Raw genomic sequence first — 22,881 nt, 5'->3', positions numbered from 1 at the left:
GCGGCCCTCAGAGGATCTGAGTTTGCTTCTCTCTGCTCAAAGCTCGACATGCCGTATAGGTGGGACTCTTTGGTTAGCAAGAAACGAGCTGTGCCAGACCATTGCTTCCTGTTTTTCATAGTTTGGCATATTTTGAGAAGGAAAGCTGAGGTGAGTGGATGCTGCTCTCTTCTACAAGCGTGTCAAGGCCCTTTCACCCATATTTTTCAGGTACATTCCTAAGATATTTTAAAGTGTATGCTAAAAATGCAAAGTCTGAATGTAATAAACATATATTTTTAATCAGGTGTCATAGATCTCCATTCTTGTTTGAGTCTGTGGACACACTGGGAATTTTGATAAAATATACGGGTGACACCACAAAAAAAGGCCATCATGGCAAGTAGGGTTTCCAGGTTCCTCCTAGCAACCCGTAGGGGATGGTGGGGGAGTTATCATAAGAAAGTAAGAGGTCCAGGCCACATTGCCAGCACCACACCAGAAGTGATGTCACCATGCCAGTGACCTCTTGGTGAACACTCTGGAATTTAGGCACAAACTCTATGGTAAAACTGGCCAGATACCAGAGCATCACCTGGAAGTTTCTGTTGTGATAGTGTGTGACACTGTGTGTGACACTGGCAATTGGAGTTTCTGCTACAAAAAAAGCCCTGCATATGGCATGCTCACATTCCGCCAATCTTGCATAGAGCAGGGCACTGGGCCAGCATTCACATTCTCCCTTTCCATGCATTGACTTCAGTGCTCAGTAGTCTCATTTGTCAGTTCTCTGAGAAGAAAATGCACAGTCTGTAAGTGTAGCCAGTCCTTCCTTCTTCTCTGACATCCTTAACTTTGGTCTCACCTTTCCATTTGCACACCCAATGGGAGAGCCAGGATGTGTCATAATGCTGAATAAATGGAAATAAATAAGAATCTATTAAGGGAGCTGTAGGAATGGCTGGCATCACTGAAATAGGAGGCTGGGTATCCAAGGGGGACTGACGGAAGAGAAAAAATTAGTCAGGAGTTCTGAGGAATCACAAAACTGGGACTTGAACTTGTGGCAATACCTTCATAAACAGGAAGTCCTCCATTCACTCCTCTACGTCAGCGTACTCATTTTCTTGAAAACAACCACAACATCCTGAGTCAAAAAGCAGAAGATGCATTACTGACACTGTGCCCCAGCCATGGTTTTCCTGTCAGTCCCGGTGAGCAGAAAGCTGTTTATTCTAACAGTGCTGACTTTTAAGCAGCGCCTGAGAGAAGACGAACAATGATTTCATATTGCCCTATGTGTGGAAAGCCGGTCTACTTTGGTAAGTTTATTTGGCTGAATCAAACAGGCTTTTAGGTTGGACTGAAGCATTTTTATATCTCCCACATAATAGAGTATTATGGTTGAGTGCTGCATGTGGGTATGTCAACGCCACAGACTTAATCCACTTCACTAATCCCTCTCTTCCCTCAGGGAACTGAGATTCTGGATGTTTGTGTGTGTGTTTTTTTTGGGGGGGGGTGAGGCCTCAGACATGGAGCTGATGAGCAAAAAGAACTGGGGGTGGAGTGTCACTCAGTAGTAGAATATCTGCTTTGTATCGCAGGAGGTCCCAGGTTCAATCCTTGGCATCACTACTTAGTCGTAGGCAATGTGCAAAGACTATCCCTGATACCTGGAGAAATGCTACTTGTCAGAATTGACAACACTCACCTTGATAGACTAAGGGCCTGAGTGAGTAGAAGGCAGCTTCATGTGTTCAAACTAAGCAGTGTTGCACATCAGCGTAGTCTAACAGTTAAGAGCCATTGGGGTCGGTGTAGTGGCTAAGAGTGGCAGACTCTAATCTGGAGAACTGGGTTTGATTTCCCACTCCTCCGCACATGAAGCCAGTTGGGCAGGGTAACCTTGGACCAGTCACAGTTATCTCAGAGCTCTTTCAGCCCCACCTGCCTCACAAGGTAACTGTCATGAGGAGAGAAAGAGATGGTGATTGTAAGCTGGTTTGAGATTCCTTAAGGTAGAGAAAAGAGGGGTATAAAAATACTCTTCATCTTGTTTCAAATTGCTAAACACACAATCCTATCAGCCCATCACTACAACACGCAGCTGAACTATGCATCTCTGAAACGATCACATTGCACATATAGTGACTGAGGACTTGGTTTAAATAGTCATATTTAATTTCATCTTGCCTGCCAGTATTATGCTTAACCAGTGTCTTAAAGAGAATTCTCAGCATTCTCAAAGCTACAATTATCAAGATTCTTTGAGTAAAGTTAAGAAACTCAGTGTCAATCCTTAACAGAGTTACTCCCCTCTAAGGTCATTAACTTCAATGGATTTAGGAGGGTCTAACTCAGTTCAGGACTGCATTGTTAAAGTACTGTAAAACTAACATAGGCTTGGGATACAGGAATATGCCTCAAAAGAAGATGTTTTGTATGTGGTGGTGGAGCTGTATCCTTGGCTGAATGTCCTTAAGGGTTCAAGGAAAGTAGGTGAATCTATTGGATCAAAACCATACAGCACAATGGAGCCAGAAAGCCCTAAGAGAGACAAGTTTGAGAGATAATGGTTAGAATGCTGGACTAGAGCCAGGCTAAGTGAGCAGGGGTCATGAGAGGGGGCTGTGGCTCAGTGGTAAAGCATCTGCTTGACATGCAGAAAATCACGGGTTCAATCCCTGTCATCTCCAATAAAAAGGACCAGGCAGTAGGTGATGTGAAAGACCTTCGCCTAAAACCCTGGAGAGCCGCTACAAGTCTGAGTACACAATACTGACCTTAATGAACCAATGTTCTGGTTCAGGCAGGCAGATTTGTGTGTGTTCAGGTTCAGGTTCGAATCCTGATTTACCCATTGTGCTCATTGGGTGGCCTTGGGGCAATCATTCTCTGTCAACCAAGCCTACCACTCTGGGATGTTGTGAAGATAAAATGGAAGGTGAAAGACCCACGTACAATGAAAAGGTGGGACGAAACTCAGATATGTCAAAAATAGGTATCTAAGTATTTTTAAGAATTGCAATCCAACCTTTTCTCTCTACATGCCAAATCAAGTAGGCTAACAAAAATCAAGATGTGAAAACGTAGTAAAAACAAGCAATATCAATTAAAAAACAACAGTAAGTAATCTTTCCAATTATAAGTATAAAAGTGTTGTAAATGTTTGCTTTATCCCGTAAGGTTTTCATTTGCTTTCAAAAACTGTAGCAAGGCAGGGCTTTTGCTGGCCTCCCTGGGAAGGTATCTCCAAATCTGGGGTGCCACAACAGTAAACTTAAAGTGCACCAGCCTAATAGAGAATGGTATTCCTATCAGGGCCTCAATAATAAGGGAGGGGGGGCGGTGGCTCAGTGGTAGAGCATCTGCTTGGGAAGCAGAAGGTCCCAGGTTCAATCCCTGGCAGCTCCAAAAAAGGGTCCAGGCAAATAGGTGCGAAAAACCTCAGCTTGAGACCCTGGAGAGCCGCTGCCAGTCTGAGAAGACAATACTGATTTTGATGGACCAAAGGTCTGATTCAGTATAAGGCAGCTTCATATGTTCATATATGTTCATAATTCCTTGATCATTCTTGATGTGTGGTTTTCAAAGAGTTGCTAAATGTTTAAAAGCTTGTTGCTGTACCCTATCAGAAACTGAACAGGTGTAACTTTTCCTGTCATGGAAAGAGACGGATGGAGAAAAGCTCCCTTTGTTTAACAAGCCTTTGCAATTTCTACTCCTCCTGAAACTGTAGGCCTTAGATGTTTGTGATAGGTAGGCTAAAGATTAAGCTCCCTGACCTGGATGGCCTCAGCTAGCTTAATCTCATCAGATCTTGGGAACTAAATGGGATTGGCCCTGGTTGGATGGGAGACCACCAAGGAAGTCCAGGGCTGCTAAGCAGGGGCAGCAGGCAATTGCAAACCACCTCTGAAGGTCTCTTGTTTTGAAAATCCTTCGGGGTTGTTGTTCGCAGCAACTTGATGACACTTTCCACCACCAAATTTAATTGTGTATATAACATCCATTTCTCTGTTTGTCGGTAGACTCTTTCCCACTTCTGCTTCTGTGGATTAAAGTTGAGACATTTCACACTGAGAACGTCTGAGCAAAAGAGCAAATTTCACATGACCATTCTTGTGAATTTCAGAGATCTAGATTGCGTTAGTAGAACTGCTTCAGTTTTCTCATGATCAGTGTACATCCTGTCGTAACTCTGAAGCATTTAGGATGGTTTTCATGGTCTCAAAAACAAGCTTCTTCCAGTTAGCCTCTTCTGCAGACTCTCTAGTGTCCCCAGTCTCCTGCTGGGGGTGGAGGGATCCACATCCTCAATGAGCTCCATCAGCACCCAATGTGCCCAGCATGATGACACCTGGAAGTGACATTGCACCAGGCACATCGTGCAGGGGATGCTCTAGCATTTGGGTAAAAACTCTATGGTACCAGAGTTTCTTACCCAAATAGTAGAGTGTCCCCTGCACAACGTGCCTGGTGGAATGATGTCAGTTCTGAGTGACATCATATGCGACGCACAGCTGCTGTGGGGAACACGAGTTACATCCAGGGAATCTGCACCCTTTAAAAAAAAATGTGATGCTTAGTTGGCCCTCAGTGCATGGCTGACATGGAATTTGAACCTGGCACTTTCCCAGAGCACTAGTGACTCTTTCTCTGTGTTGACCTGTTTAGCCCAGAGGGGAATTGAGACTAGGTGTGGCATTTGTGTAAAGTGTGGCTGAATGTTCAGGAAGCCAGGGCATGCAAAAGGTGATGAGTTATGAGAAGAGGAAGTGCCTAGCATGGTCAGAGGCTTTCAGTAGCTCAGGAAGCACATGGCAAATAAGCCACAGAGAATCAGCCAAAAGGAGAGCACTAAACACCCTGCAAGGTGTTGAAATGGTACAACTGGAAATGGAATTCGTAGGAAGTGTCTTGCAGTTGTTGCCTATTTCCTAATAATCAGGGCCTTTTTTGAGCAAGAATGTACAGGAATGCAGTTCCAGCTGGCTTGGTGTCAGAGGGTGTGGCCTAATATACAAATAAGTTCCTGCTGGACTTTTTCTACAAAAAAAAAGCCCTGCTAATGATCATTGTCTATGGATGCTCCTGAGATAGGGTTGCCTGCCAAGTCCAATTCAAGAAATATCTGTGGCCTTTGGGGGTGGAGTCAGGAGACTTTGGGGGTGGAGCCAGGAGGCACTGGAGATAGAGCCAGGAGCAAGGTTATAACAAGCATAACTGAACTCCAAAGGGAGTTCTGGCCATCACATTTAAAGGGACCACACACCTTTTCAATGCCTTCCTTCCATTGGAAATAATGAAGGATAGGGGCATCTTCTTTGGGGGCTCATAGAATTGGACCCTATGCTCCAGTTGTTTTGAATCTTGGAGGGCCTTTTGAGGAGAAGCATTGGATGGTATGCTGAAAATTTGGCCTCTAACTGCCTCTAACTCAAAAAATAGCCCCCCCCTCGAACCCGTGGATCAGTTCTCCATTGTACCCTATGGGAATCAGTCTCCTTAGGGAAAAATGGAGTGCCAAGCAGACATTTCCCTCCCTCCCTCTCCTTTCTGATGACCCTGAAGCAGGGGGAGGGCCTCCAAAGTGGGAGATCCCCTGCCCCCACCTGGGGATTGGCAACCCTATCCTGAGAACTTAGTCGTCATGTGGCAAAGGGAACTGTGTGGTTACACACAGATGGGGGTGACATTTGCTACCTTCCAGTCCTCAGGAACGGAGGCAGATTTCAATGAAAGATTACATATTTTTGTCAGGAGATCCACAAGTTCAACTTTGAGTTCTTTCAGAACTCTTGGATGTATGCCATCCAGACCTGGTAGATGAATTACAAACTAATAAGTCACCAGGTCCAGATGGCATACATCCAAGAGTTCTAAAAGAACTCAAAGTTGAACTTGTGCATCTTCTGACAAAAATATGTAATCTTTCATTGAAATCTGCCTCCGTTCCTGAGGACTGGAAGGTAGCAAATGTTACCCCCATCTTTAAAAAGGGTTCCAGAGGAGATCTGGGAAATTACAGGCCAGTCAGTCTGACTTCAATACTAGGAAAGTTGGTAGAAACCATTATCAAGGACAGAATGAGTAGGCACATTGATGAACACGGGTTATTGAGGAAGACTCAGCATGGGTTCTGTAAGGGAAGATCTTGCCTCACTAACCTGTTGCATTTCTTTGAGGGGGTGAACAAACATGTGGACAAAGGAGACCTAATAGATGTTGTTTACCTTGACTTCCAGAAAGCTTTTGATAAAGTTGCTCATCAAAGGCTCCTTAGAAAGCTTGAGAGTCATGGAATAAAAGAACAGGTGCTCTTGTGGATCAAAAACTGGCTAATTAATAGGAAGCAGAGAGCTAATTAATAGGAACAGTCTTCGCAGTGGAGGAGGGTAAGCAGTGGGGTGCTGCAGGGCTCGGTACTGGGTCAAATGCTCTTTAACTTGTTCATAAATGATTTGGAGTTGGGAGTGAGCAGTGAAGTGGCCAAGTTTGCAGATGACACTAAATTGTTCAGGGTGGTGAGAACCAGAGAGGATTGTGAGGAACTCCAAAGGGATCTTTTGAGGCTGGGTGAATGGGCGTCAATGTGGCAGATGGGGTTCAATGTGGCCAAGTGCAAAGTAATGCACATTGGGGCCAATAATCCCAGCTACAAATACAAGTTGACGGGGTGTGAACTGGCAGAGACTGACCAAGAGAGAGATCTTGGGGTCGTGGTAGATAACTCACTGAAAATGTCAAGACAGTGTGCGATTGCAATAAAAAAGGCCAACGCCATGCTGGGAATTATTAGGAAGGGAATTGAAAACAAATCAGCCAGTATCATAATGCCCCTGTATAAATTGATGGTGCGGTCTCATTTGCAATTCTGTGTGCAATTCTGGTCACTGCACCTCGAAAAGGATATTATAGCATTGGAAAAAGTCCAGAAAAGGGCAACTAGAATGATTAAAGGGTTGGAACATTGTCCCTATGAAGAAAGGCTAAAACGCTTGGGGCTGTTTAACTTGGAGAAACGTTGACTGCGGGGTGACATGATAGAGGTTTACAAGATAATGCATGGGATGGAGAAAGCAGAGAAAGAAGTACTTTTCTCCCTTTCTCACAATACAAGAACTCATGGGCATTCGATGAAATTGCTGAGCAGTCAGGTTAAAACAGATAAAAGGAAGTACTTCTTCACCCAAAGGGTGATTAACATGTGGAATTCACTGCCGCAGGAGGTGGTGGCAGCCACAAGCATGGCCGCCTTCGAGAGGGGGTTAGATAAAAATATGGAGCAGAGGCCCATCAGTGGCTATTAGCCACAGTGTGTGTATATATATATATATATATATGTGTGTGTGTGTGTGTGTGTGTGTGTGTATAACTTTATTTTTTGGCCACTGTGTGAAACAGAGTGTTGGACTGGATGGGCCATTGGCCTGATCCAACATGGCTTCTCTTATGTTCTTATGTAACCTTTCAGTTGATCCACTCCCATTTGAGGTTTATATCATACATACAGGAAGAGCTGGTAGCTCAGCTTCCTGTTTGGCAAGATGGTTGGCATGGCAGATAGGTGTCATCAGGATTTTTTTTTTTTAGCAGGAACTCCTTTGTATATTAGGTTACACAACCCTGATGTAGCCAATCCTCCTGGAGCTTAAAGTAGGCCCTGCACTAAAACCCTGTAAGCTCTTAGAGGATTGGCTACAACAGGGGTGTGTGGAGTTCCTGCTACAAAAAAAAGCCCTGGGTGTCATATATGTGAATGATACTTGCATCTGTATATTATGGCTCACATTCCATGGGGATTGGGTCCAGACACACTGAAACAGGATATGTTCTTATGCAGCCCCCCAGATCTCTAGCTCTCTCCCTCTTTCCCCCATCCATTCCAGTCTGAAAGGCTCATATTTTATTATGAGATCATGCAATGCTTAATGAACTACAGCAACAACAATAACAAGAATTGACATTTATATAGCACCAGAGAGTGTTCAAGGCAGTTTGCCTACCTGTCTCAATAATCCTTAAAACAACCTTGTATGTTAAAATTATAACTAGGTAGAGAAAAGGACAAGAGATCAGACTCCCTAGTGAACTGATGGTAAACTCAGCATTTGGGCTGAGTTGCTCCTGGTATATGATATTATCCTTACAACCTCTTCATAAACTTGCTCTGCCCAATGGACATTGACCTATAGAGTTCCACAGGATTCAATCTTATCCCCCATGCTATTTAATATTGATGTAAAGCCACTGGAAGACATCACCAGGAGGCTTGGGCTGCAGTGTCATCAATATGCGGATGAAACCCAGCTCTACCTTCCTTTTCCACATAATTTCAAAGATGCTATTAATATTCTGAACCTGTGCTTGGAATCAGTAATGGGCTGAATGAGGGTGAATAAGCTGAAACTTTTAATCCTGACAAGACACAGGTTCTCTGGGTTAGTAGAAAGTCAGACCTGAGACAAGTCAGACCTCTCCTGTCTTGGGTGGGTTTATATTCCCCTTGAAAAGCCATGTTCACAACTTATGAGGTTGTTGAGATAAAATAATATATCTGTAGCACTGTTCGCATTTAAGAAAGTACTGCATAAAAGTTGTTTTCCCCCAACAGGCAAATATGCTGACACTGTAGTGGAGCACCTGGTAGAATGTATATTAGCTAGTTTTCCATAGTCTAATTTTAATGAAGAAACTTTTTGATTCACTGAGTTCCAGTTAAAGGATAACACTCAATTGGCTTTCTTTCTTTCTTTCTTTCTTTCTTTCTTTCTTTCTTTCTTTCTTTCTTTCTTTCTTTCTTTCTTTCTTTCTTTCTTTCTTTCTTTCTTTCTTTCTTTCTTTCTTCCTCCCTTCCTCCCTTCCTCCCTTCCTTCCCTTCCTTCCCTTCCTTCTGAAAAAGACAAGCTGTAACAAAAGAGAGTATGGCTAAACAGAAGGATATGTGTACCATCAAGTAGTTTCTGATGTATGATGACTCCATAAACAAATGTTCTCCAAAACATCCTATCACGGTCATTCTCAGGTCTTGCAGATGGAGGGCCATGGCTTCCTTGATTGAGTCAACCACCCATTTAATGTTCAGTCTTCCAAAGTATGATAGCCTCAGCTGAGTCATTTTAACTTCTAGGGAGAGTTCAGGCTTGATTTGATCTAATCCCACTGAATTGTTTTTTTGGTGGTTCACAGTATCTGCAAAACTATCCTCCAACACAGGGACCGGTTTCATGGAAGACAATTTTTCCACAGACTATTGGGGGGAGCAGCACCGGGGGTTTTTGCCACCCCAGGCTCCCTCATCCCTGCCCCCCATGGGGGTCTTTAAATGGGGAGGAGACTGGGGCTGTTTCTGCCTCCCCCTCCCATTTAAAGAAGATGATGATATTGGATTTATATCCCGCCCTCCACTCCAAATCTCAGAGTGGCTCACATTCTCCTTTATCTTCTTCCCCACAATAGACACCCTGTGAGGTGGGTGGGGCTGAGAGGACTCTCACAGCAACTGCCTTTTCAAGGACAACTCCTACAAGAGCTATGGCTGACCCAAGGCCATTCCAGCGGGTGCAAGTGGAGGAGTGGGAAACCAAACCCGGTTCTCCCAGATAAGAGTCCACACACTTAACCACTACACCAAACTGGCTCTCAGCTGAACGGTGGAGGTCTATAAATGAGGGGTAGGCTAAGGTCACAGCAGTGCTGCCCCTTCTGCCGGCCCAGGACCTGGGTGGATGAAAGAGGCAGTGTGGCGTCACTCTGAGGTTGCCTTCCCTGCAAGGGCTGTGCCTCCCCTTTAGTCCAGGGTTGCTCTGCCTCACTCTGCGGCTCGGTTGCTAGCAGGTCACGGCCCGGTACCGGTCCATGGCCCAGTGGTTGGGGACCCCTGCTCCAACACTACATTTCAAAGGAACCTACTTTCTTCCTGTTAACTTTCTTCATTGTCCAACTTTCATACCCATACATGGTAATGGGGAACATTGTGGCATGAATTTAACTTGCTCTTGGTCAGCAGTGACATATCCTTAGGATCTTTTCTAGCTCCTTTATGGCTGCCCTCCCCAATTTCAATCTTCTTCTGATTACTTGGGTGGAGTCTCCCTTTTGGTTGATGATGGATGTATCCCGATCTCTAGAGACTTTACCCCAACGTTTATCCAACTTTTTAGCCTGCTTGGTGTAGTGGTTAAGTGCGCAGACTCTAATCTGGAGAACCGGGTTTGATTCCCTACTCCTCCACTTGCAGCTGCCAGGTGAACTTGGGTCAGTCACATTTCTCTCGGAACTCTCTCACCCTATCTACCTCACAGAGTGTCTGTTGTGGGGAGACAATGGGAAAGAGATCGTAAGCTGCTCTGAGTTTCTGAGTGAAGGGTGGGATATAAATCTAATCTCTCTTCTCTTCTTCCTCTTCATTCTGGCATCCATGAGTGAGCTGGAATGTTTTCATAACCAGAACTGGCACATATATACCACTTCCTCAAAACTGTGACCAGTTTATAGGTGAATCCAGCCAGCTTTGTTTCCCAGTCTCATCCCATTCTCCTCCTTACTACAGCTCCTCTCCCTCATGGCTTTTGTCTAGGTAGGTCCTGTAACCTCCAGCATAGACCTTTTTGAATGGCCCAGGGGGAACCCTCTTTTTCATTTTTCTTTGGTTATGAAAATATAGGCTTAAAGTTTTCCCACACCACATATATCTGATGGAGTGAGATTTGAATGCTTATGCTGGAATAAACTTGGCTAGTCTTTAAGGTGCCACTGGTTTACTTTGCTGCAGTAGACTGAGAGCCAAACTAAAAGTTATATTTTACTGAAGAAGAAGAAAGAAGAAGAAGAAGAAGATGATAATGATAATGATATTGGATTTATATTCCACCCTATACTCTGAATCTTAGAGTCTCAGAATGGTCACAATCTCCTTTACCTTCCCTCCCCGCACCCACAACAGACACCCTGTGAGGTAGGTGGGGCTGAGAGATAGCTGCTGCCCTTTCAAGGACAACTCCTATGAAAGCTATGGCTGACCCAAGGTCATTCCAGCAGGTGCAAGTGGAGGAGTGGGGAATCAAACCTGGTTCTCCCAGATAAGAGTCCGCACACTTAACCACTACAACAAACTGGCTCTCAGCTTGAGAAGGTGGGTTCAACTCACTTTCCTTGCAGTCACAAACAGCCAAGGAGAAAGGCATTTTTAAGTCCCAAGGAGCCCAACTGGGCTTGATACAATGGTGCCTTCTTCCTGGGCCGTTTTCTCAAATTGAAACAACTGCAAAGAGCAGTATTTCCACCCCCCCCCCCCCCATTTGCACATATGCAGAATACTGTGGGGAAAGTGAGTTGAGCCCAGGAACCTCAACCAAACTAATCAAAAAACGTAACATGTTGTTTGGCTCTAATACAGCTATCCCTCCGGAATGATTACCAAAGGACAAACTGTTTGGCTCCCCCTGAATGTTTGTACATGGCCATCCACTGCTGGCAAAATGTGATGAGAAGACAGTTAGTGATTATTGCTAACAAGGTTGAGTGCTCTACACAGGACAGAGAGCCAGGAAACGGGGAAGTCATGTAGACTAAGGGCAGAGTATTCGGAGAGCCAGTCAGGACCAAGGACCGTAGATGATACTCCAGTGAAGATCATTAATTTAATAAACCCTAAAGTATTCCTCAGTGGCACAGAGTGGTAAAGCTGCAGTACTGCAGCCCTAAGCCTCTGCTCATGACCTGAGTTCGATCCCGGCAAAAGCTGGGTTCAAGTAGCCAGCTCAAAGTTGACTCAGCCTTCCATCCTTCTGAGGTTGGTAAAATGAGTACCCAGCTTGCTGGGGGTAAAGTGTAGATGACTTGGGAAGGCAATGGCAAACCACCCCGTAAGAAGTCTGCCATGAAAACGTTGTGAAGCAGCATCACCACAGAGTCGTTAACTACTAGTGCTTGCACAGGTGACTTTTACCTTAAAGTATTCCTGCAGACAGGTTGATGAAGCAAATTTCACATGGTTAGTGAAAGGCAGCTTCAAGCAACACTACTTTGGTCATGAGCCATATGCTCTGATATATATGAGATAATAAGAAATGATCTCTTGAGCAATCTACTGTCCTTTCTGGATATCATACTGAAGTTGAATATGAAGAATTCTAGACCATGATGAGATCTTCTGAAAGGAAAAGTTGCCAAGTCTTGGAAAATGCAAGTGGAGACATATTTCTGGGAATCTGTGAGGGGTGCATGCCCATCATGGCTTTCAGCCGTTATGAACATCTCCGCACACACCCCAGTACACAAAACCAAGTAAGACCCAGCAAAGATCTCCCTTCAACGAGTAGTTCCAGAGCACACCTCTTGAGCTGATGTTTGAGTTATGACATTCACTATGTGTGTAAAGTGCTGCTAAGTCACAGCTGACTTATGTGACTCCGGCAAGGGCTTTAAAGGCAAGCGAGAAGCAGAGGTGGTTTTCCATTGGTTTCCTCAGGAGAATCTTCTTTGATGGTGTCCCTTCTAAGTGCTGACCCTCCTTTGTTTCTGAGTTCTGATGAGTATGGGCCAGGGGTGGAATTCTAGCAGGAGCTCCTTTGCATATTAGACCACACACCCCTGATGTAGCCAATCCTCCTGGAGCTTACAAAAAAAGAGCCTTGTAAGCTCTTGGAGGATTGGCTACATCAGGGGTGTATAGCTTAATATGCAAAGAAGTTCCTGCTAGAATTCCACCCCGGTATGGGCTATTCCATGCTGCCTTCCTTTTCCATGACATTCACTGCAGGTGTAAGAACTAATGGAATGTGCCCATTTTCAGGTACATTTCTAAAAATAAATAAATAAGGATGGGGTATAAATCGGCAGTCTTCTATAAAAAATAAATATTTATTCAATACATTTAAAAGATGCACATAATAAAATGAGTATACATAATAGGTACAAGGCATGTTCAGGTACAGAAATTAAAGACACTGTTGCTTAATAGTGGTGGTAATTAAGTTCTGATGGCTATGGAAATGCCTACTTGTAGTGATATCCCTATATCAGTAATCACATATATGAGTTTCCCACTAACACAATAGTTATTACCACTGCTAATAATTGCTGTGGTGTTTGGTCAAGTAAATACTCCTGACAGGTGTAATTAATACTGATGGCATACTAACAGGGCAAACAGCGTTGTAAATGCTGTCAGAAATGACTGTGTATTTGAGTCCTGGCTGTGAAATCCCTTCCACTAATGAGTGTTTATGGGCACAACGTGACCTTGAGAAGCTTGTTTGCTTGCCAATATTTTGAGTTTGCCAGGAGGGAATGTGGCAGGAGAATATTTAGGGTGATGGAGAGGAGCAAAAGGAGGAAGAAATAAACTAAACTGACCGTTGATATTGGCCATTTAGGCTCGGATATTTGTGCCGCTGGAATATTTGCCTTTTCTCCTCTTGTAAACATTGGATTTGTTTCCTCTTTCACTTTACCTCTTTGTTCTTTCCATATTATATTTGCTTGGATGCACTTTTCTGTTGCAAGTTAACTAATCATCGGCTTGCAGTTTTTAAAAAAGCATAATGTGAGAAGGAGAACATTGAAATAAAATGGCCGCTCTGCAATTATACATTCCAAAGAGCTCAATCACACATTCCAAAGAGCTCAAGAAAAGAGGGTGCTGATTTCTGCCAATACCCCATTTCCACTGAAGACTCTCTCATTTTGCCCCCAATGCTGTTCCTAGGGTCCCATTGACTCCTAGGAACATATATGCCCTTTACAAAACTGTGTGGCTGAATACAGGCCTATATCTAACAGCAGTCTTTCCTTATTGCAGACTTCAGCAAAACATGCCCCAACTATACTGTCAGGGCATGTTCAGTTTTACATTTAAAGATACAGTGACTGTATCTGATTCAACAATGGTAAAATACTTGTCAGGAGTTCAGCCAAGTACATGTGAAACTAAGAGGGTCTGAAATGAAAGACAGAGAGAGAATAAATCTAGTTAACTCTAGAAACAGGAAGAGTTCCTTCAGTTTTTTCTAATCTGTAGCAATAAATTCTGATCATGCATAGCACTTCTTCACCCAGAGAGTAATTAAATTAAGGAATTTGCTACAGTACATGTACTGATGGCCACTAGCAAAGATGGCTTTAAAAGGAGATTTTGGCAGATTCATGTCAGTGGAAGAAAGGTCCATCAATGTTGCTAGGAGTCAATGGAAGAAACGTCCATCAATGTTCCTAGGAGACAACATCAGGGAAGGCTTTAGCATCTATGCATTGTTTCTTGGCCGTATGCAAAATAGGCTGTTGAACTGCTCTGCTCTAAGCGGCCTTCTCTCATGTTCATACAGTTTACATTTCTTCAGCATGCCCTGGTCCCTAGATCATTTTGACAGTGATCATGTGAAGCAGAGGAGAGAAACATTCCTGGGAGAATCTGTTTTTTTCCTGGGATACTTAATTTCTTGTTTTATGACAGGGTTGCCGGACCCAATGGTCTCGGCAGGGGCTTCTCACTTTCAGGTGCTCCTCTATCGCCCCTGAATTGCCCCCTCATAACCTCAGAGAAGCTGGAAATAACCACAATGTGCCTACACGTCTACAACCACAATTTGTAGCTAACTCTACCACAGAGTTTTGCCCAAAAACCAGAGCATTGCCACCTGACGTCCCAGACACGCCTACCTCACTTCCAGATGACAAAGACACATTGCAGCACTCCTATATTCTGATGTTTACGAGTGGAAGTGGAGTTTTTCTGGCCCCAGATGGTCAGACAAGAACCAATGGGTTGAAATTAAATCAGAAGAGTTTTCAACTAAACCTTAGGAAGAACTTCCTGACAGAATGGTTTCTCAGTGGAACAGGCTTCCTTAAGAGGTGGTGGGCTCTCCTTCTTTGGAGGTTTTTAAACAGAGGCTAGATGGCCATCTGACAGCAATGCTGATTCTGTGAACTTAGGCAGATCATGAGAAGGAGGGCAGGAAAGGTTGCACCAGTGTTTAGTTCTTATGGCTCTTTCTTACACACCCAGAGAATGCTATTTTATTCAATAGTTTTTGCTTTTGACTTGTACTGGTCACTGGGTGAATAAATTGATTGAATCACCACTGCAGCAATTTTTCTCTAGGCCAGTTTTGCTAGGGATCCTGACATTTCCTCTGTGGAACAGGCTTCCTTAGAAGGTGGTGGGCTTTCCTTCTTTGGAGTTTTTTAAACAGAGGCTAGATGGCCATCTGACAGCAATGCTGATTCTGTGAACTTGAGGGCAGGAAGAGATGCATCAGTGGTTAGTTCTCGTGGCCCTTTCATATACAGCCAGGGAAACGTTCTTTGCTCCTTTGGCTACAGGAAGCAATTTTTCTCCAGACCGGTTTGGCCAGGGATTCTGGAGATTTTTTTTTTTTTTTGCTATATTCTGGGTGCAGAACAAGTGTCATTTGAGGGGTTGGGGGTAGGGAGGTATTGTTGAATTTCCTGCATTGTGCAGGGGGTTGGACTAGATGACCCTGAAGATCCCTTCCACCTCTGATTCTAAGTAAAAGTTAGATTTCGCCTCTCCCATTTTCTCCTATCCCCACCAAAAGTTGACTATTAGGATTCCCTTTCCATTTATCACACTACCTACAGACTTGGTTGGATTGGGGCCAACAGATTCACATGGAAAATAAAATTTAAATTTGATAAGTGTAATACATTTCCACTTCTCCACAAAATATTTCTGTTTCCCCTCTTGCTGAAAAAAGGGGAACATTCCTTTCACCTAGCTTCAAAAAAGCCAGAAATGTTGCCCTTTTAATCTCAGCTCAGCCTAAACAAAACCTGGACATTCTGTTTGGATCCTATTTGGATTTCTCTTTTTTCATGGAGAGAATTGTATGGGACTCTGTGGACTTGGCCAAACTGAGAATCAATATCTTTCTGTGCAAGATGTTTATTCGATAGGTCGTGGAGCCCTCTACAGCTTCCTGATGTGAATGAGCAGCCAGTGAGGGAAGCACTCACATGCTTACTAATGCTTCACCTCAGGAAGGACACCGTAGCATCCAGCTTGTTTGGAACTGCCTTTTCCCTCCGGCTGGGAGAACGTCCTGTGCTGAGAGCAGAGGGCCGCAGCATGCCTCACAATTGAGCTAACGAAGGGAATGTGGTTTTAGTGTGACTGATGTGTTGTGCATTTAATAAGTCCCAGTGCATCCTGCTGGAAAGGGAATGGGACAAAAACGCTGACAGATTTATTTTCTGGTATCAGATGACTCCATTATTAATCAGAGAAGGTACATACCAAGGGAACAAAGGAGACAAACGATAAAATAATCTGGAGAACTGAGGAAAGTTTTTTCTGCCTTTCTCTCTGAGTTTTCAAACATTAAATAAAAAGCAATTTTAAAAACTCACTTATGTGCACCATGTATACCTTTGTATTTAACATGGCCCTAGAGTGTCGATTAAAAAATACAGATACCAGTGTGTGTGTGAGAAAGTCTGGAGGAATCCCCAGGTTTGCAGAAAAATATTCAAACCTTTAAAAAGTGGAGGTTTAAAACCTCCCCAAACTGAAGAACACAGACCAAGAGCTTGTGAAATATCACAAGAGCATTGTTGGCATAGAGGGGTTGCCTAGCAACCAAAGCACAAGAGCCTTGGCCTATGCCACCCCCAGCATAACTTCTAGTTTGGGGGGGAAGGAGGAGCAGAGGGTGAGGAATGGAGACAAATGGAGAGGGAAGGGGAGAGAAATTGGCAACCTGCGAGGAAGGGGAAAGGGAGAGAGGGAGAGACATATTTTGTTTTTAAAATGTTTCAGCCACACAAATTTTTACTCCAGGAAGTGGGTTGCTCAGGAACCCATCCAAGATTGGAGCTGACAACCATCCTCCTTTTATTTATTTATTTGCACTTCTAAGAGCCCTAAAGCCACCAGGATTTTTTAATTGGAAACAATAGTAGAAGGTGAAGAATGTACATTTTTAAATTGGGGACCCAAATTCATACAAAGAACATCTGTTGGACTGGAGCACAACATTTTAGATTCTGGTTGGAAGGAGAGAGAAAGGACACTGCTGCAAGTTGGCCAAAGCCCTTGAGAGGCTGGGCTGACCTAGGGCGCCCAAATTGGGGACCAAATTGGGCTGGTCAAGGGTTGCCTTAGGGGACCAAATTGGGCACTTCCCCCTCCTGGTGCCCTAGGCAGATACCCAGGTTGCACAGCGACCAGTAGCTTTGCTTCACCTCCCTCCCAATCGAAAGGGAGGTGAAGCGAAGCCAGCCAGCTACTGCACAGCTGCTGGCTTTGCTCCACCTCCCTTCTGATTGGATTACAGGAGGCCAGCTAGATGACTTGCGCACCTTCACCTCCATTCCCGGGTGCCCTCCCTGCCTTACTTCACCATGTGGACAGTAGAGGCGTGGTGCCACAGAGTAGCACTGTGGAAAAGGGGACAGTGAATCTGCCTGGAGTGCTGCAAGCTCTAGGGCCAGCCCTGTTGAGAGGTGTAGGATCTCTGTCCAGGGACAGGATATGTGTAGGGTTTCTAACACTGCTGTGGAGCGGCCAGTTCAGGAGGGTGGGCACAGTGGAGAGTACACACTACAGATTACCGACCACCACGCTTGGGATGTGGTTCTGGTGCACCACTTGCCCTGGAAGCTGCCTGCAGGTGACAGCTTGAGGATCAGGAACTAGCAAATTGCTGTAGACCAGCTGAGTCAGTGCAAATAGCTGCTGAGTCACCACTGGGAATATTTTAGTTCATGTGCAACCACTGGAACTCTGACAAATTGCCAAAGATTTGCAATGAGGTTTGTTTCTTACTTTATCATAATGAAGTTCTAAACATATATATGCCTAGAAGTAAATCCCATTGAGTTCAGAGGTACTTACTCCCTAGTAAGGGTCTAAAGTAGCAGCAGTAATTTATAATATATTAAAAGCATGAATGATAACAGTAACCAAATTTAACCATTAGAAATTTCTGTAATGAAATTTGACTTGTTTCTGTTTTCACTTGTAATATTTAAATCATTCTTAAACAACAGCTTAAAGAATTTGTTCTGAAATTTTGACAAGGCTATGGTAATAATCTTCTAAAAAGCTAATTTACGCACTAGTCAAATGTAGACTCTGTCACAACCTTAATGCTATTAGCTCTTTTGGCCCATGAAGTTGAATTTTTGCTCACAGCACTCCACAGCTTAGAGAAGGAATGTTGAACTCATTTGTCGAGGGCCAGATCTGACATAAATGAGAGCTTGTCAGGCCAGGCCTTGTGTGCTGTAAAATGTAAAGAGATATAAACTTTACAAAGGACACAGACAAACAATACAATTATTTTTTTTAAAAAAAACCCTTAAAACATGCTTAAAACATTAGCACTTGGTCTTAAAGGTGCTTCTTTTGTATCTCTCCCATGGGATCCAGGGAACTGGACAAAGGAAGCTCTGGTTCTTTCCTTCCTTCCTCAGGGGACCAGGAGGGGGAGGAGCCTCAGCCAACAGAAGGAAGAGAGGCTTGACTCAGTAGCTCTGCTGTGTAACTGAGAGAGCCTGGCAATGCAACCTTTCTTGCTCTGTAGCTCCTGCGTGATTAAGAGAGCCTGGCAAAGCAAGTTCTCCCTTCCCCCCTTCCTCCCCAAGAGATGAATCTCAGCCAATGGAGAAAATAGAGGTTTTGCTCTGTAACTCCTATGCAATTGAGCAAGCCTGGTAAAGCAAGCTGTGATCCAGAAGGAAGCAAGAGAGAGGGAGAAAGAAACAAATGACAGCCAGTTGCTGGCGGGCCTGATAGGAGCCCTCTGGGGGCCTGATTTGTCCCCCAGGTCATATGTTTAACCCCCCTGGCTTAGAGGGAACATCAGTCCCTGTCCTTCCAGGCTCCACCCCCAAATATCCAGGAAGTTCCCAAGCTGAAGCTGGCAGCTCTGCGTTGCCAGGGAGACCTGGCAACCCTGCAGCAGCCCTGGCTCAGAATAAATGAGGAGTAAGGAGAAAAGAAAATGAAGTACTTCTTTGTGAACTTTTGCAACCTCAACCCACATTTCAGTAGCAGTGGTATATTATTCTGCTGCATAAATTAATTTTTAAATATTGTGTCGGAGACCATGAGATGACTTCATGCTTTTAAAAATATTGCACTTCCTGGGGAGAGAGAGAGACTGAGTGGGGGAGGGGGGAGAGAGAGACAAAGAGAGGTGGGAATATCTGATTTACTAACAATACAGTCCTAGGCAGAGTTCCTTAGACTAAGCTCAGTGATTTCTGTGTAGTACGACTTTGCGTTAAGTGCAACAGTTGGGATATTTCAACTGAGTAGATAGGGATGAAGAGAAGGAACTGATGCCTGCTTATGCGTCTTGCTGAAACGTGGAATCGCAGGCCTTGTCAGTCTCAGTGGTTGTAACAACAACAGGTAGAAACAGGCCCCCAAAGACTCATTGTTAACAACATCCCACGTCATCATGATGTCATTTCTGGCTTAGAGCTGTGAACACACACACACACACACACACACGAAGGCTGAATTCAGACAGCAAATCTGAGCCAATCTAGGCACGGCCCCTAGGCGGATTAAAAAAGCAAGGTCAGACAGGCACAGCTGCCGCTGGTCCTTCTCTCACACACCCACCCTGTCCTCTGAAGTCTCTAAGACTGATCAAATAACTACCACATGGGAATTTGTAGCAAAGTCTTCTGCCACACTCCATCCGTCTTTCTGGGCGTCTGAATGTGGAAGCGCAGGAGCACCGGTTTTCTTTTTAAAAAAAGAACTGCCCAGAGCAGATCTGCACACGAGTGCACGAGCACATGGCTACTAAAAGTGTAAGGGAAAAAAGAAACCCACACTGCACTAAGGGGATGGCACATAACCACCATGTGAATGCACCAAAGAGCCCCCCTGTGTGATATATGGGTGCATCACGCAGGAGCATCTTTTTGGGATTTGACTGTTCCAGCTTGGGGTAGCACAGTTTTGGGACACCTCTAGTGTTCAGGAAGCTGCCCATCTGTACCCAGCCTAAATAATGAAGAAGAAGAATTGCAGATTTATACCCCGCCCTTCTCCCTGAATCAGAGACTCAGAGCGGCTTACAATCTCCTATGTCTTCTCCCCCCACAACAGACACCCTGTGAGGTGGGTAGAGCTGAAAGGGCTCTCACAGCAGCTGCCCTTTCGAGGACAACTCCTGCGATAGCTATGGCTAACCCAAGGCCATTTCAGCAGCTGCAAGTGGAGGAGTGGGGAATCAAACTTGGTTCTCCCAGGTAAGAGTCCGCACACTTAACCTCTACACCAAACTGAATGCACTTTCGATCCACTTTCAGCACACTTTCCAACTTGATTTTACATTGGGCGTTTTCGCACTCACCTTCAGCCGGCGCGACCCCCCTCTTCACCGCGCAGGATCTGCGCGGATTTCGCACTAAACGCCGTGGAGCAGCCGGAAGAGCCGGAAACTCCCGGCGCTTTTGCGGCGCAAACCGAAACCGCCAAAAAGCAGTTTGGCGTTTGCGCCGCAAAAGCGCCGGGAGTTTCCGGCTCTTCCGGCTGCTCCGCGGCGTTTAGTGCGAAATCCGCGCAGATCCTGCGCGGTGAAGAGGGGGGTCGCGCCGGCTGAAGGTGAGTGTGAAAACGCCCATTGTGAACTAGGAAAGTCCCGTTGGAAAGTACATTGGAAGTGGATTGAAAGTGCATTATTTAGTGTTTGTGACTGCAGTCCAAAAGTGATGGCACTGCATTTCCAGAGTTTCTAACATTTACTTGAAACTCAATGGAAAACCAGGCGAATGCTAGAGCATCAGAGAATGTGGTGATGTCACTTCCACAAGGGTGGACAATGGGGGTGAGGCAGTAGTACTTCTGGGACTTTTTAAGGCTGGGGAAATAGTGCAAAGAACAAGGCCTCTCCACAGGCACCACAGTCTTGATCCTAACTGGCTCCCTGAATGGATCCTTGACTTGACTGATAAATGTTTGGGCCTCCAGTGATTATGGCAAGGGGAGGTCAAGTGTCCCAGAGCTTGAACTGGGACTCGTACAGGTCAGGTCTGAATCCTCCCTGCTCTGTGCATCACTGTGCAACCTTCAGGCAGTTCAGTCAAGAACACAAATCCCTTGGACCCAATTTGCCTAGATCCTGAGAATCAGGTGACCCTGAACAGCCAGTTCTGTGGCATTGCTTAGCTCCAAGATCTGCTGCAGTCCCCTAACGGAAAAGGAAGTCACAAGATTGATTTCCCAGGGTTTCTCTGTGCCTGCTTCCTTCCCAGGGCTTGTGTCATTGGCTTGGATTCCTCTTTGGCTGGGTACAGATGGGCAGCTTCACATGCACCAGAGGCGTCCCAAACTGTGCTGCCCCGAAATGGAGCAGCCAGATACCAGATGATCTCATGCGATGCACCCATATATGGCACGGGGTGTGGGGGGCTTTGGTACATTCACATGGTTATTGAACGCCATCCCTGTAGTGCAGTTTAGGTTGCTTTTCCCCCCTTATATTTTAGTAGCCATGCACTCATGTGCTCTGGGCAGTTTAAAAAAAAGAATACCAGTGAGCATCTAAAGTGGATTGGTGGGTTCACACCACCAATCTGCCTCACTTGCGCACTCTTGCATTCAGACATCCAGAAAGACAAATGGAGTGCAGCAGAAGAATTTGCTACCACTTCCCCCTATTTGATCATCTCTCAGAAATGTGGAAGGACGGGGCGAATGCGAGAGTGGGATGGGCGGCAGCTGTGCCTGTCTGACCTTGGTTTTTAAAATCCGCCTGAGAGCTGTGCCTATGTTGGCTCCAATTGGCTGTCTGCAGGACTTTTTTGTAGAAAAAGCCCAGCAGGAACTCATTTGCATATTAGGCCACACACCCCCGGATGTCACCATTGTTTCACACAGAGCTTTTTTGTAGGAAAAGCCCAGCAGGAATCATTTGCATTTTAGACCACACCCCCTGACACCAAGCCAGCCAGAACTGCGTTCCTGTGCGTTCCTGATCAAAAAAAAGCCTTGGCTGTCTGAATCCAGCCTTTGAGTGGCAAACCATCCTGGCTCACTTCCACTTCTCTCAGGTTTTGACATCCTTTCTGGTCATTGGGATCTGATGAGGGATGCCAGTCTTCAGGTGGGACCTGAGGAGCCCCCCGAATTACAGTTTATCTCCAGACCACAGAGATCAGTTCCCCTGGAGAAAATGGATGCTTTTGAGGGTGGACTCTGAGACATCGTGTCCCGCTGAGATCACTGTCCTCCCCATGTGCTATCCTAAATCTACAGGAGTTTCCCAATCTGAGGCTGGCAACCCCACCCTAAATCTAACCCCAGCTGTACTCAAAACTGGGCATTGGACAGCTGAAAAGAAGAAACCTCTCCTTAATGGGGCAGCTAGCTGGAATTTGAGAGTGCTTTGTGGCCGTCTTAGAAACAGTCTTCCAGTGGTGGCTGGAAATCCTCTGAGATAAATGCATTCTCCAAGCTGCCAGCTTGCTTGACTTGGAGAAATGGTTTAAAGAGAGAGATGCTTTCTCCAAGGCAGTCAACAGGGTGGTGGGGGCTTCAAGAGTCACATAATACATGTGAAAGAACCACATGTGGCTCCTGAGCCACAGTTTGGCTACCCCTGCTGTAGGTGTTTCCTAACCCAGAGCTGGAAACCCTACTTAGAAATGATGTAAGCCACCGAGAGAACTGCTGCCTTCTCAGGAACCAACTATCTAAAATATCTGTCCAAAGGTGTAAAATTTGGTGCTTTTGACACCCACTTCTAATTTTCACTTTCCATCCCAGAAGGCCAGTGTTTACAGCTTGGAAGCATGCCTCTAGTAGAACACTCTGGGGCTCTGAGGAATTCCCTAGACAATAAGGTGCTAAGTGGCCTCTGATTGAAAACTCAGGTCATAGGAAACCAGCCAGGTACTGACAGTCTT

The 22,881-nt window shown here is 45.0% G+C and overlaps 1 protein-coding gene and 1 non-coding gene across 2 annotated transcripts in view; both read left to right on the top strand.

Annotated features, from left to right (window-relative positions):
• Nucleotides 1-1,159: 1,159 nt before the first annotated feature.
• Nucleotides 1,160-22,881, top strand: part of LOC132569930 (cysteine-rich protein 1-like) — a 30,527-nt gene continuing 8,805 nt past the window's right edge. Inside the window, exon 1 of the mRNA XM_060236369.1 lies at nucleotides 1,160-1,301. Within this exon, the coding sequence (XP_060092352.1) occupies nucleotides 1,259-1,301 (43 nt within the window). The 5' untranslated portion in view covers nucleotides 1,160-1,258. The remainder of the gene's footprint in view (nucleotides 1,302-22,881) is intronic.
• TRNAV-GAC (transfer RNA valine (anticodon GAC)) lies at nucleotides 2,606-2,678 on the top strand. The gene has a single exon. It is a non-coding gene; the product is annotated as a tRNA-Val (tRNA).

The sequence above is a fragment of the Heteronotia binoei genome, chromosome 4, assembly GCF_032191835.1.
Source record: "Heteronotia binoei isolate CCM8104 ecotype False Entrance Well chromosome 4, APGP_CSIRO_Hbin_v1, whole genome shotgun sequence".
Taxonomy (NCBI): domain Eukaryota; kingdom Metazoa; phylum Chordata; class Lepidosauria; order Squamata; family Gekkonidae; genus Heteronotia; species Heteronotia binoei.
The sequence above is the reverse complement of the archived record's forward strand: the minus strand, read 5'-3'. Positions and strand labels throughout refer to the sequence as shown.